We start from the raw sequence: 16,270 nt of genomic DNA, 5'->3' as shown, positions 1-16,270 counted from the left end.
TTACGTAGCTTCTTATCAAGCTTTGAAAGAGCTTTCTGTAGGAGATCACGAGCTTTATCCAACTGCCCAAGTCGCATCAGCACTCCACCAGCATGCAGCCACATTTCCTTGTTGCTGCTGAATCGTTTCATTATTTGTCCAATCAATTGGTCAACCTCCTAATACAAATGTAACATAGTTTTAATTGACATTTGTTAATGAAATAAATATTTGGCAATTATCGGTTTACACACATACCTGCAGTTTACCACTATCAGCATAAATTTGCAACATTTGCATATTAACCTTGAAAGGATCATTGGCCTGCACAGCATCTTCTAAAACTTTATCAAGGCTTTCCTGCAATAAAAGAACAGCAGACATTTATTTGATAATATATTTCTCTTAGAGTGAAATGACTTTTCTTTTGCTACTACTCGTTATCTGTTCACAGATTATACAGGATGAAGCCAAATTCCACTGACAAAATTTTGAAGGTTGTTCAGGAATATTTTATGAGTACCTTAGTATAAGGGATTCATGATCTATGCTGGCTTGTTTCAGTGTAGTTGCACAACAGTCAAATGTCAATGGTATGTGCCATGTGTCTTGTTTCAAAGCGAACTTGCTCCACTGACTTACAATGCTTGCTGTTAACAACAATAATGTCCACTTTACTCTGAACTTTCAAGTTAGCATTCGGTAAAGTTTGGCATTGCCTCGGGTTTGTTATTCTGGCAGATTACTTGTATGTTAACAGTGATATGCAGGCAGTATTGATAGGAAGAAATTTGATTGAGTTGATCTATATGCATCTTGTGTGTGTGACGTATTGTACCATACTGTACACTGACAGAACAGAGTGAATATACTATGATAAAAATGTGTGTGTTAAGTTGAAGAGTAGTTTTATTACACTCTGCTTCGTACTGCACTTCTTGGTGATTGCATTTTACAGGCTTTTTAGCTGTACACTGAAACAAAGGTAACTGGGTAACAAACTCAATAAATTAAGCTTGCACAGGATAGAGTAGCATGGAGGGCTGCATCAAACCAGTCTCAGGACTGAAGACCACAACAACAAATACTACTCCGTACAGAGTCACCAGAGACTGTGGGTCCCTTAAACCAAAACTATCTAAAAACATCCAGGAACGACTTCTGAAATTCTGTCAGTGGAGTATGAAGTATAAATCACTTTTATGGATGATTTGTCATGGAGAAAAATAAAAACATTCTTTGATTTTTAAGAAGTACAGAACTTTTACTACAATGTATCTCTAGCCACAGGTAAGGTACATATTCAGAATACATAATGATCATTCCACATCAATTGAATCAATGGCCCCCACCCAACCACTGGCATCTACATGAAATTTTGCACAGATGTTCCACACAGAATGCAATTAAGCTGCGCAAAATTTGACTTCTAAATACAAAGATTTCATGCTTTTAGGAAGGTTTCAGTAGGGGACTACAAAATGAGGTGTGGTTTCTGTGGCACTTTTCGTCAAATTTAAGATAGCTTAAAGTGAAACTATAAGTAAACCAAAGGAGATATTTGGATTATACACAGACATTTGTGCTCAACACACTGTTAAAATTTCATAGCTGTGACATTGATAATTTTTGAGCTATACAAGATCAAAACTGGGGGGAAATCAATCTGACAAATTTCTGCTGTTTTGTGACTGCAATGTCTTAAACGAACAACTTATACTAGGGTGCCTATTACTTTTTCCAAAGGGAAGTTACTTGTTATCAACTCTAGCGAACTACAGCCATTATTTTTAAGTATTTGAAAAGTTATTAACATGTAAGCATACCATCAGACTTCTTTTTATCAAATGTGTGCATCTTTTGATGTCAACTGCTAAATATCAGCAACTTCTATTTCCTTTAGTTTTATTTTTTTATATTAGAAAATACAGGTGTTTTGTACAAGAAAAGGTTTTGTTGACATAACAGACCATCTGGATAAGGTTAAAAAATAGCCTGTAGGTACTACAGTCAACCACTCACAAACCATCATTACACAGAAGTGCATTCTGTAGAACAAACTCAAAAATATTTGTGTAGTAGTTACATTCTTTAATCTGACTATGAAGTACAGCTTTTGCAAAGAGTTGTATTATTTTCACACTTAACAGTCCATTTGATCCATTTCCATTTTGTAGCAGCATGGAACTGTAACCAGGCCGCAACCATAGACTGCCAGTCAGACAATGTCCCTGCTTCCACGACAGCAATTCCACACATGCTGCCACTTCAGTATCACCACTTCTTCGTGCCAACAACCACGGAATGGAAGAGCTTTCAGGAAGTTTCCGCAGTGTGACTGAGTGCCTTGAAAATGCCAGACCCCCTTCAGGTACCAGAGGTTTCCAAAAACACAGATCTCCCGCAAACTCAGCCCTGGGCAGCAATATTTAAACCTCCCAGGTTCAGCCCACCATCATTGGCACCACCGGGCCCTATTGTGATGTAAAGCCCATGTTAGTCACTGCCATACTCATGACACAGCTACATTTGCCATCACCAGACAGTAAAGCAGTGACCAGCATCTGACTGCCTGAGCCTGGGTCACCAGTCATCTGCTGCCACCTCCATAGTGGCAGTGAGTTTCAACCGTTCGTGGTCACCACTCACTACCAGTCTGCATCCTGCAGCCTACAGTTGCATTTCATCACTCAGGTAGTCACATGGGCCTCGCCTGCCTAGCCCTGGCTACCGGTTGTCTCACTGATGCCATACATTGCTGGCAGTTGCCCATATAGCCTACACCTCCAGCAGAGAGCCACTCGACCTCATATTCCCGAAGCAACAGCCCATAACAAGTCCGCATAAATTTGTTGTCATGAAAGAAAGCTACAACACTGTTTTTTATGATATGAGAAAGTGCTTTTCTCTCATTGTTGCCACCAGGTACTGTTAATATAACCACCTATTATTAGCATGTTGTAGTTGTTTTGAAAATTTTGCTAGAAAATGTAAATTCAGACGCCACCAGTGGTGTCGATCAAACTTTATGGAGCAAGTTTCAACATTTGCAAATATGGGGGGGGAAAAAAGGAGAGAGAGGGAGAGAGGGGGGGGGGAGAGAGAGAGAGGAGAGAGAGAGAGAGAGAGAGAGAGAGAGAGAGAGAGAGAGAGAGAGAGAGAAGAAAAGAAAAGAAAAAAGAAAAAAAAAAAAGGAAAAGAAAATTCGCCATTTTTGCTTCAACTCTTTCAGTAGGCCACAACGAGGTTTGATAACCATCAGAATTTTGCTATACAAATGTATCTAGCTTAAATGTATCAGAAGCCACAGTTTATAAAATATTAAAACCAGCAATAACAATTCAGTTTGTTCTTGACAAATCTTGTGCTTTACGTAGCCTTGTGAATCTAGTTTGGAGATTTTTTGACATTTTAGAGGAGAATGGCCGTGACTTGCCATAGCCTGAATTGATTCTTTCTGCAGTTCTCATTTTTTTACCAGCATCGGCAACTGAAGCCTATTAGGAGTATAACAGAACAGCAAGTTTCTTGTGAACTTTATTCTACCATATATTTACTATCCCTTTTTATTATTTCAATCCTGAATTTCCTTTGTTTCATAATTTCCTAGTTATGATCAGTAGCAGCTCACAGGTATACATTCTGGGTGTTCACAAATTTTTAGATTTAGATACATTTGGGAATGTGAAATTAATAGCATCTGCTGTATAACAGTTACACTTATAAACAAATTTATACAGCTACAGCCACTCCCAATAATAATCTACATCTACATCCATACTCCGCAAGCCACTTGACGGTGTGTGGTGGAGGGTACTTTGAGTACCTCTATCGGTTCTCCCTTCTATTCCAGTCTCGTATTGTTCGTGGAAAGAAGGATTGTCGGTATGCCTCTGTGTGGGCTCTAATCTCTCTTATTATAATATGTATAATGTATCTGACAAAAGAAAGAATTGTTTTGTATATAATTAAGTACAGTTTAGGGCAATAATGAAATTATGTGTAAGCTTTCGCAACTCTCTCTTTCACATTTATGCGTAAGTGGGAGTTTTCGTGCTCTTCAATTTTTTGGACAAATGTACAAGATCCCTGGAGGATGTATTAGTTCACGAATTTACTTCTGGGCTGAAAATCAGATATTCCTATGCTGCACCCACACAACAACTTGTGCTAACTGTACACTTCCTTGTCAAATGTTCGCCTGTAATCATGCTTATTTGATTTCTTTACTTTCTTAATAAAAGGATCTGTTCTCGGAGGTCCTAGCTCCTTTGTGGCAAACTTTCCCTGGTAATTTACTTTTCTGTTCCCAGAATGAGGTTTTCACTCTGCAGCGGAGTGTGCGCTGATATGAAACTTCCTGGCGCGTTAAAGCTGAAGCTGTGTGCCACACTGAGACTCGAACTCGGGATCTTTGCCTTTTGTGTTCAGGTGCTCTACCAACTGAGTTACCCAAGCGGGACTCGTGACCCGTCCTCACAGCTTTACTTTTCTGTTAGCATTTAAAATAAATTCAACATAGTTCATATTTACACTCTATACAAAAGCCAATTCCCACCCCGTAAACAACCAACTCCAAACACAAAGCACCATTTGTGGAAATGATGAAACTCAAGTTGTAATGTCTGCCAATATGGTCACTTAATTGGAATACAAATGAGGTGGGAAGGCCTAAAGCACACTGCCGTCAATCCCCCATTTAAGTGAATACAGAGAAACCACTGAAATAGCTTCTCATGAATTTTCATACATGCAATGTGGGGATACAGCTCAGATAAACTTGAATCACCATAAGATCAACATATTTTAGAAGCATGAATAAATCTACAGCTTCACATTCAACGGTGAGTGCTTTAGACCGTTATGATTCTCACAAGGGAAACAACCCATCGCACTCCCAACAAAATTTAGTGGTAAGATGGCCCAGTCAATAGCCCGTCAAAAACTGAATGCAGACCAAGCATGAAAATGGGAAGAAGGTACACTGAATTGTAAAAACAGTATAGTAGCTCAGCATGTTCAGTCATAGGGTTAGCTGCCCTGTGTAATAAAAAATACTGAGCAAATGGATCAACGATGAACTTGAATGTGTGTCATCGGACGTCTGCCCTCAACACAAATGCAACGAGCAATAAACAACAAAAAGACATTTAAAAAAAGGGTGGCCATGTTGGACTGTGAAGGGCACAAGCCATGTTCAAATCTCTCTCATGCCATTTCTTTATTTTATTCTTTTCCCCCAACATTATGAACTGTCCGTCCGGTCACTGAAATGTTTGTTCTCTTTCTGTAGTCTTGGCAGCAGAATATGAGTTACAGAATATGAGTCATGTGGTAAGAATACATTACCGTCTCAAGTAAACGTGATGAACAGTGAAAGCAGCTGAGATACCACATAGACATCTCACAGAAATGAAAACAACAAGTAAACAGGTGTGAATTATGTTACAAGAAAGTAATTCAAGAGCCAGAATTTCCAAAATGGAATGCAACATCAAAAACATGTGTTTTGACAGAGCACACAGAAACTGTGCAATTGTGAAACTGTTACATTCATTTGTTGCAGTTTAAGTGATGAACTACTATGTTTTCATCATTTCCTTGGGAGTGATCACATTCACATTCATACGAATACCTAAATCAGGAAAGGAAGCATATCTCACTCCGTTACCTGGCGTACAACTTACATGCATCAGCAAGAGATTTCTGTCATATTTTTCATATGATACACATACTGACACTAATGCTGTGTATTACAAACCAGAGGTGTTTACCAGTGGAGGATTTGGTTGACTTGCCGCTTTGCCATCAAACATTTGCAGTTCCCATTTGAAAGCCACTTCCTTTTTGGCTGCTAATAGAGTAGTTGTGCAGAATTAACTGCCATTACAGGCCCCTTCCTCACACCTTACTTTTGCACACGGACATTACACCATGACAGAGGCACAAATTTTAATACAGGAAGAAAAAAAAAAAAAGAAAAGAAAAATCGGCGCATGAGTGAGAGGTTTGAACACAGCTCGCTTGCTTGGTAGTCCAACACCGCGACTGCTTCACCACAAGACCATCGATCTATCAGCTTTATTGCACTTCCTTTTCCACGGACCGTTCAGTGTTTCCGTTTTGTTTTCCTTTCCTTTTTTTTCACAGTTCACGCTTGATCTGTGTTCACGTTTTGACGGGCTGTCCACTGGGCCCTCTTACCCCAAGAGCAGAGGGGACTGTGATGGGGAGTTTCCCTTGTAAGCGCTCCAAATGGATTACTGTATGATAAAATTCATAACTTAATATAATAAAACTCATTCAGAAACTGTCAGTCTAACTTTAACTTACACTGACACCCAATCTGATTTTACTACAGTATGAACTAAGTGAATTAGCATATCTGAGGAGTGAGCTATCATCTAGCAGGATTTATGCAGAGGATTGGAGATTAAAGTCTGCTGCAGTGTGGTGCCATCCAGTGCCACTGACATAAACTTCTAGTTGAGTGGCAGGGTCTTGCTGTGCATACCGTGAATCATGCAAATTGTTAATTAAATCCATATGTATTTGGCACTTAAGACAATTAGGTTACACGAATTGTGTATGCACAAAAGCTCCTTAAAAGATGCACAACTGAAAATGTTCTCACGACCCTGTTGCCAAGTTTTACAGTGCCTAGAAGAGCAGTAACGCAGTAGATTTAGGTACTTTGTCTTTCAGATTGCAGCATCTATGTTATGTTTAACACTCACCAACGAAAAATAACTAACAAATCCACAAGGTGTCAAAAAATAGGGTGTTCACCTGCTCTTGCGCTCTTACACGACAGCCACCACTGGTTTATGATCAAATATAGATAAAAAGTAAAACTCGTGTGAAATATACAAAATTACAGCACCTAAAAAATAATGAAAATCTATCAAACAATGAATGTAACAACAGTTCCTTAATTTCTGATAGTAGTATTTCCAAGATCATTTCATAAGCCTCATCTCGAGGGTTTCCAAAACTAACAAAACCTTTTCTAGTATGAAACACCTGCACTTTCTAACAAAATAAAAATAAAGTAAATACCGTATTTACTCAAATCTAAGCCGCACCTGAAAAATGAGACTCGAAATCAAGGAAAAAAAATTTTCCCGAATCGAAGCTGCACCTGAAATTTGAGACTCGAAATTCAAGGGAGAGAAAAGTTTTAGGCCGCACCTCCAAATCGAAACAAAGTTGGTCCATTGTAATATGAGACACAATTTAGGTCGAATGAATGATGATACAGCTACAGTAGTTTGGTTCGAGTCGTAAGCTTAGCAGTTAAGCTTTACCAGGTAGCCATTGCTATGCGTCAGGCGCTCCGTCCGTATTTATACGGTTACCCTTCCTTTTTCACGTGCTTTGTCTGGTTTGAATCGATTGCTTATTTTTCTTCGATCTGATAAGTGCTGTTCTCTTTGTTATAGGTGTTTACGTCACTCTAAGCTGAAAATGCGTTATTGTACTGTGCCATGCATTGTTTGTCGCATTCTGATAATGTGTGTTTACGACCTGTCGCCGCTTGCGGCATGGCTTGCTTTTGTGCGCGCTACCGCCACTTACAATTTTAAAAAACAGAGAGGAATTGTCTCATTAGCGAAACAATGGCAAGAGACTGTTCTTTGTTGTTACTTACACTGCTGATTTCTTTGATAATGATCAACAAGAACCAAATAATAGACTGCGTTTGATAGAAGATGTTCTGAACGAGAGTTTAGCTAAAATTTTTCGCTGTTTGAAAAACTTTGCAGACGCCTCTTTTGTACATTACATTCTGCACAGAAATTAGAGTCATCTTAGATTTAAAAATCTAGTCAATTGCTGTGCTTCATTTCTGACTGTATCACTATTAGGCATAAGAATAGTACGAATATAAACATGACATTATATGTATATTCTTCCGTGTTTGCTATTGTCTCACACTAGTTTCGTAGTTTATTAGGCAGACAGGATTTAAATGAGATAGCAGCAAAGACGAAAGAATACATGGTAAAATGTTAATATTTGTATTATTCTTATGATGAAGAGAATACCGCATATGATTCACAATTCTTAAAAGTTCCTATTAGCAACCATCTCTTCTTACAGGTAGGAAGAAATTCGGAACGTAGAGTTGGACATATTGACAAACATCTCAAACAGTCTTGCCAGTCGGATTTTCGTAGTACATTGAAATGCTGCTACATTCAAAGATGAACAATATGGAATTTGTATTTACTTCATTGGATAATGTATGAAAATGCAGTGGTCGAAACTTGGGGCAGAGAAAAAGCTTGTCTTCCACCTTTTTTTAAATTTATTTACTGACTCAGAGGTTTTGACGCCATTATTTATCTTTGTGTCTGCAAAGCATGCCTGTGTAGCGCTACATATATTCAATGGCAGAAGTTAGTTGTGGCGGCACCTACCAACATTTTTCAGAAATTCTGCTTACTTTGCACTCGATTCTAAGCCGCAGACATTTTTTTGGATTACAAAAACCGGAAAAAAAGTGCAGCTTAGATTCGAGTAAATACGGTAGATGATATTCTTTAGCAACATGACAGCAAAAACGCAAAAATTTGTTAAAAAAAGTTGGGTGGCATGTTATTAATATAAAACTTCTACTCAAGGACACTCACTGTGCCTTAATGTACAAAAGTAGGAGTTAAGGAGACGACTCACCGAAAAGCACAAGCATCGAATTGTCAACAGCCACACACCAAAAAAGATAGATACCATGCTAGCTTTCAGAGTAATCCTTTCTCCAGCTGGAATACACACACACACACACACACACACACACACACACACACACACACACACACACACACACCTGTCCCTATACCAAGTGCCACTTCCATTACTACAAGTTTCCACTTTTACAAACATTAAAGGTGACCAAAAACTGTTGAAGAACTCAAACAATATTTTGAAAGTTTACACTGAAAAGATCTTTAAACCTTGGATTAGCTGGTATCTTGAGATCAAATTTTGCACAGACTAGTTTTATTCTAATGGATACATCTGTGCAAAATTCTACTCAAATTGGAGACGACTCCTGTAATTGGTCTACTTAATACTATTGAACTATCAAGGTCCAATTACGAAAATATAAAATCAATATTAAAGCTCCTAACTTTTTATGGAATGGCCCATATATGTTGATTTCACCATGGCCACTATTTCAGACATATTATGTATTGCTATGACATTACATCTGCTTTCAGTTTAAAACAGTGCAAAATAGAAACTAAAATTATGAACACACACTTAAGCAATACTGTAATGAGTGAAGTCTTGTCAATTTTTTCATTAATTCTTATTGTGCAACTTGGAACAAATATTTTATTGATAGTTTCAAAAAGAAAAATTGAATGTACTACTACACACTAAAAGTTGATATTTGGTCAAACTTATGATTGATTTCAATGCAATTGTTTTATAAGAAATGGAATGGTGAAAACTTTTAAAATGGATGTCAAATGTGAAACAAGCTTTATAAGCTCTTTACATAAAAATCTTGTCACCAGGCCTGTCTATCAATATAGCATTCCTCACCTTTGTGCCATATAAGTTTTCTAAATTGAGCAACGCTACCCACACATTCAGTTTCTCTTGCTCTTCACGAAACGAAATAGTTTTCAGGGCACGGAAGGCAACTGCCCTAGCTTTCTCTATCTCTGTTGCCTAGAATAAAAGGAAAAAAATGAAAGAATTAGTTATCCTAAACATGATGCTGAATGAGTGATTAACAACAGTTTTTTTTACAGAAGACAGTAAAAATGTTACAAATGTTAGATAATGATTTAAATAGATAAGTGTTGAGTGCAGTCTTTTGATAGAAAGATTTCTGTAGTTTTTAATGGAGAAATAAGGCACACATTCCTTAAATAAAGTTAATATGTGTAATATGCTTACACAGCAGCATATTCTGCCTTTCTTAAACTTATTTTTTTGTTCTCCCATTTTTACATTCATTACGTTCCAAGTAATTACAACTGCTTTCAAAATTAGGCAGTGTAAACACGTTTGCTAAACTTTTTCATGCAAAAGTTATCTATTGTGCCTCAATTTAATGTGTGTGCACAAGGGATCATCAAAGAGTTAATTATCATCTCAGTTAATCTTTCTCAATAAAGACATAAGTTAATTTCTCAGGTAGTTTCTGAAATGCTTAACTGAATATACAGGCTTATTCTAAATGATGGACCCATTTTCAAATCTAAGGATTTATTCAAGTACGGATTCAAAATGAACAAGCTTTACACTAATGAAAAGAGGAAGTTTCAAAGCTTTTTTCATAATGTTTGATGTCAATTTAATAAATTTCACAATTTGTAATAATTTCTAATTAATTAGTTTTTAATAATTATTTAATAAGTAGAAATGTGATAAACATTATGAATGTTCTATGTGGCCACTGTTGGCTGCACAGCAAACATCGATGTGGTAGCCAAACTTGTCCCACACACACGTAAAAGTGTATCTGCTGTTATTGGGTGCATGGCAGCAGTGATCCAGTTCCGCAGATCATTCACAGTGGTCAGTACAGGCAAGACAAAAACAGCTTACTTTACATAAACGGCCGCTTCTGAAACCATCACAGCTCGCTCGCCAAAAACTTTGAAACTTCCTCTTTTCATTAGTATACTTCCTCTTTTCATTTGTATAAAGCTTGTTCATTTTGGATATGTACATGAATACTATGAATTTTTGAAAATGAGTCCATCATTTAGAACAACTCTGTATTACAAACAAAGCCAAAAGAAGTCATTTAACATAATGAGATCAATAGCTGGCACCTGGAGAGGAGCCCTGTCCAGTACTCTTAACTTTCTACACAACTCTGATACAATCAATTGTAGCTTATAGCTGCTTTATTAAGATAGTGATTCCAAAAAGACATTTAAAACTGGACAGATGTTGATTCCAATGTCTAATAACATACCTCAGAACAATGCGATCCATTTGCATCGATGTCAAACATATCCCCACAGCTTATAAAGCTACACATACAGATAGTTTGTAAATATACTAGTGGAATTCCTTTTGAGCAGCCATAGAGTTACCAATTAAATACGATAAAAGGACTGTATATAATAATGATACAAAATTGCTGACCACTTCACTACAGGTAGGATCGACCTGCCCTTCCTCATTCACCTTCACCTTCACCTTCCTCTACTTATCCCTCTCTCCTCCACGAAGAAGGGAGTAATAGTTCTGAAAGCTAACATAGTGTCACATAATTTTAGTTTTGTCAAAACTACTGAATATTTCAGCTGTTCAAGTTAAGTACTGGCCAGCAATTTTGCCTCAAAATTTAGTACTTCTGTCAGCTGACTTTTCCTTTTGATGCAGCCAAAAGTACTTCATGGCAGCTTAAAACTGAAAGATATTAACATTGTAATTATTCAGTAAGAGATTGGATTAAAAGCATATCAGCAATCTATATTAAAATTTACACAGATAACTGAAGAAAAACCACCCTCAGGATGTCATTGATAGCACAATTCATTATCTCCAATTAATTCAGTTGCCCATTTACAACCATATCCACAGTAGAGTCTATCATCACAAGAGAAATGATGATTTTCAGGATACATACACAATATCTCAAACCCAGACCATCTGGATCCTCCCCTCCACCACCAGCTTTTCTGAACTGCACAGATAGGAGTTATCCTTACAACACATTCTCCTCTCCCGAAATTATCCTGGCCTCAACCTATGGTGACCTACTGCCCCCATACCCTCCACTCAATAGTTTCTGCTCCCTCTGTCCCATCAACTCCTCCCTATTCACTTCCCCTTACTTTCACTGTGTGTTGCCCTCTGCCAATGCACGTGCCGGTCTTCTATCCTTCCCTGCCCCCTGACAATGTCCCAACTCCCTGCCCCCTCAGTCTCCCAATGCTGTGCCTGGTAGTCTAGTCAAGCTACCATCTATACCCTGCACACATTGCTAGACAGTGCTCTTCTGTCCCAATACCTGTACCCCACTGTACCACTCCCCATTCCCCGCCGCACTCCAGACTTCTGCTTTCATTCAATATGACAGATTTTTTGGTCGGAGCCACCACAGAGAGCGGTCATGTGTGCATGAGTTGTGCTCACTTGTCTGAATGTGTGTGTGTACTTTTTTCTTTTTTATAGAAGGCTTTGGCCGAAAGCTAAATGTGTAACAGTAATTTTGTTGTGCCTGTCTGCAACTCAATGTCTGAGTAGCACTCCATCAGTTTCCTAATATAGTTGATATTACAACTTTCAGTTTCCAGGGTTCAATATATGAAACTGTTAATCATAACCAATTCAAAGAGTGTCCACAGTCACTAGAAAATCCAAACAGGAATAGTAAAAATAATAGTTGTTTAGTAGATATCATGCATGGCACAGTGAAAAGTAAATGTAGATAAATAACTATGACTAATGATTTCAGCTTACACAGGAAAAGTTTTTAAGAAATAGGTGAACAATTTGGCAAACAGTGCTTTAACTACACAAAATCTCTGAAATATTACGACTCCTAAGTCTGATCTTGAATCTTGAGGAAAAAAACACAGGTTGATAACATTGGAGAGAAACTTGGAAATACTCTAGAACTATCAAAGAAAAGTGGTGTACCACTGTCCAGCCAGTAGTACCTCTAAAACCTGGGATCAACAACCACAAGATCTGCAGATGTCTCACCACAGGCATAACAAGAACTAGATTCAACTGCAACATTTTCCCAGCTCATCTCTTCACAGTTGATGTTGTAAACAATCCCAAATGTGATTGCAATGGTGAACCAAATGTCTTCACATGTTTCAAATATGAACACAATAATAAAGAACTAATCTGTCAACTGAGTAAACTAGGAATCCAATCTCCTTGGTGTATGTCCAGCTTATTACACAGAAACTATGCACATATACATTGTACAAATTTATAATATACTGGGTGATCAAAAAGTTTCTGTTTGAAGGACATACAGTCCAGAATTAGTATGCCAACCAGGCAAAATCATCATAAGCACTGAGATAGTCACTCCACTAACACATCACATTGAACAAACCTATTTGGTAAAACAATGTGTCCTGCTGCATGAAGAGGTCTGTAATTGCCTGCTGCACATCCTTGTCTGACATGAATTGTTGATCCTTCAAAGCGTTTTTCAAGGGACTCAAAGCATGATAATCACATTGGGAGAGATTAGGACTGCAGTGTTGGTGCTCAAATGTCTCCCAGTTGAGTTGGCGTAACTTCTGTCTTACACCATTCACAATATGGGGACATGCATTATCATGAAGCAGCAGCACCCCTTGGCACACATTTCCACAACAATTGTTTTTAAGAGACATGCTGCCCCACATACATCCTTCATTCTCCGATGGATGTCTACCAGTGTTTCCCCTTCAGATGCCAAGAAAATAACAACAGCACATTGGTCCTGTCTGAGCACATTTGGTAATAACATTGCCACATTTACCACATGCATGTCAGAAAGATATGTATGAAATACTAATCCCTTGCCTACACACCAGTGCTTATATACCTGCTTCGGAGTTACGCTACAACACTGTAACAACACCCTCAAACAGAAACTTTGTGATCGTCCCTTACAGCACGTAAACATATAACGAGAGGCTGGACCATTGATTTTAGTGAGTTGTAGCATATTAGTCAGAGAACATTTGAAAGTACCTCCTCGGAAACAGTTTAGGTCACTACAACAGCATTTTCAAAAAATTGTAGATTGAAGGACATACATTACGTCTCTGATTCAGCAATGAACCATCAACTAGGATAAGTATAAGCCATTGTTTTAAACAATTTCAACAAACTGGAAGTCTCTGCAAAGAAACAGATAACAACAGTTGTATGAAACCCAGAAGTATCAGTGTTAAGGTCAAAAGAAATGCCTCCCATAGGTGAGGGCATAATACTAGGTAAAGAGAGCTGGTTGAAATCTGAAATTGGTAGCAGTGACATTTTTGGGGAAAATTTAAGTGTATATTGAAAGGATATGCAAATGGGAAATGGAGGTGGTGTTACAATAGACAAGAAATTAAAATCTACCACGAAACAGAGATTACTGCACAATAGTTTGTTTTGTTTGCCGATGATACAAACATTGCAATAAATAGCAAATCAAGTGTAGTCTTAGAAAGATCAGCCAATAAAATATTTGTGGACATTAATCACTGGTTCCTAGCCAATTCTTTGTCACTAAACTTTGAAAAAACACACTACATGCAGTTCAGAACTTGTAAGGGGTGTCCCAAGAGTATATGTCTAACATATGATGACAAGAAGATAGAAGACGTGGACAGTGTTAAATTCTTGGGATTACAGCTTGATAATAAATTCAATTGGGAGGAGCACACCACAGAACTGCTGAAGCGTCTTAACAAATCTCTGTTTGCAATGCGAATTTTGTCAGACGTAGGGGATATAAAAATGAAAAAGCTGGCATACTATGCTTACTTTCATTCCATAATGTCATATGGGATTATTTTTTGGGGTAATTCATCAAGCCAAGCTAAAGTTTTCCGGGCACAAAAACGTGCAGTAAGAATTATATGTGGTGTGAACTCAAGAACATCCTGCAGAAGCCTGTTTAGGGAACTAGGGATACTAACTACAGCTTCCCAGTATATTTATTCCTTAATGAAATTTGTCATTAAAAATATATCACTTTTTCAAACCAACAGCTCAATTCATGGAATCAATACTAGAAATAAGAATAATCTTCACAAGAATTTAAAGTCACTTAGTCTTGTACAAAAAGGTGTGCATTATTCAGGAACACACATTTTCAATAACTTGCCAGCAGCCATAAAAAGCTTAACAACCAATGAAATTCAGTTTAAGAGAAGCCTAAAGGATTTATTGGTGGCCAACTCCTTCTACTCCATTGATGAATTTCTTAGTAAAACCAACTGATTTGTATATAAGTACAACATAACTTCTGCACAATTTCAGTGCAGTAATGTGTTCACTGAAAATTTGTGTGTGTGTGTGTGTGTGTGTGTGTGTGTGTGTGTGTGTGTGTAAGTATAATATAACTTCTGCACCATTTCAGTGCAGTAATGTGTTCATTGTAAATAAGTATTACAGTAGTTGTATTACATGTTTATTACCTTATAAATAAATAAAAAACGTTTTTTATTTTAAATTCAGTGCATTAGTATTTGTAAAATGACTCTTAGTGTTCATTAAAAATGACGATCATTCCACTTGGGACCTGTGGAATGGTACATTAGCTTATTTGTTTTAGTTGTAAATATTTGTCATGTATTGTTGTTTTTCTGACATGTTCCACATCCAGGAGGACCTCCTCACTACGGATCAATTGGAATGAAAGTAAATCTAATCTAATCTAATCTAGGTATAAAACAAAGTGCAGGGCTATAGATAAAGAGAAGCAGAATGAAATGTGTTTCACTGTCACAAGAGATGTGTGAATCCTTCAATGATTGCCACAGCAGAATATTTTCAAATAATCTTTCACAAAATTAAAATAATTCTGGTCATATGTAAAAACTGTTGGTGACATCAAAGTTAGTGTCCAGTTCCTAGCAAAGGGGAAAGGAACCGAAATTGAGGGCAGCAAAGCAAAAGCTGAAATGCTCCATTTTAAAATGTTCCTTTACAAAGGAAAACCAAGGAGAATTACCCCACTTTCATCTTCATGCCACCGAAAAGAAGACTGAAATAAGTATTAGTGCCAGTGGCGTTGAGAAACAGCTAAAATCGTTAAAACTGAAAAAAGCTCCAGGGCCTGATGGAATTCCTGTCAGATTCTATACTGAATTTGCAGCTAAGTTAGTCCCTATTTTAACTATAGTCTATCATAGATCCCTAAAACAAAAAATTATGCCCAATAATTGGAGGAAAGCACAGGTCACACCCGTCTACAAGAAGGGTAGTAGGAGTGACCCACAAAACTACCAACCAATATCCTTGTCATCAATTTGTTGTAAAATCTTAGAATATATTCTGAGGTATTTCGAACTATTTCGAACGGAATGACTTCCTCAATGCCAACCAGCATGGATTCCAAAAACATGGATCATGTAAAACCGAAGTTGTACTATTCTCACATGACATACTGAAAGCTTTGTATCAAGGGAATCGGGTAGGTGCAGTATTTCTTGATTTCTGAAAAACATTTGACTGAGTACCACACTTACACTTATTATCGAAAGTATGACCACATGAGGTATCAAGAGAAATCTGTGACTGGATTGAGGATTTTTTAGTATGGAGAACGCAGCATGTTTCCTTGGATAGAGAGTCACTGTCAGAT

General features: G+C 37.6%; 1 protein-coding gene across 2 annotated transcripts in view; it reads right to left on the bottom strand.

Annotated features, from left to right (window-relative positions):
• Nucleotides 1-16,270, bottom strand: part of LOC124788100 (protein RRP5 homolog) — a 178,824-nt gene that overhangs the window by 23,173 nt on the left and 139,381 nt on the right. For both annotated transcript variants that reach the window (XM_047255215.1, XM_047255216.1), the window contains 3 exons: nucleotides 9,535-9,663; nucleotides 238-339; nucleotides 5-158 (listed from right to left, as the gene is read on the bottom strand). In XM_047255215.1, the coding sequence (XP_047111171.1) occupies nucleotides 5-158; nucleotides 238-339; nucleotides 9,535-9,663 (385 nt within the window). The remainder of the gene's footprint in view (nucleotides 1-4; nucleotides 159-237; nucleotides 340-9,534; nucleotides 9,664-16,270) is intronic.

This window comes from Schistocerca piceifrons, chromosome 3, assembly GCF_021461385.2.
Source record: "Schistocerca piceifrons isolate TAMUIC-IGC-003096 chromosome 3, iqSchPice1.1, whole genome shotgun sequence".
Taxonomy (NCBI): domain Eukaryota; kingdom Metazoa; phylum Arthropoda; class Insecta; order Orthoptera; family Acrididae; genus Schistocerca; species Schistocerca piceifrons.
This window is presented reverse-complemented; position numbering and strand designations above follow the sequence as displayed.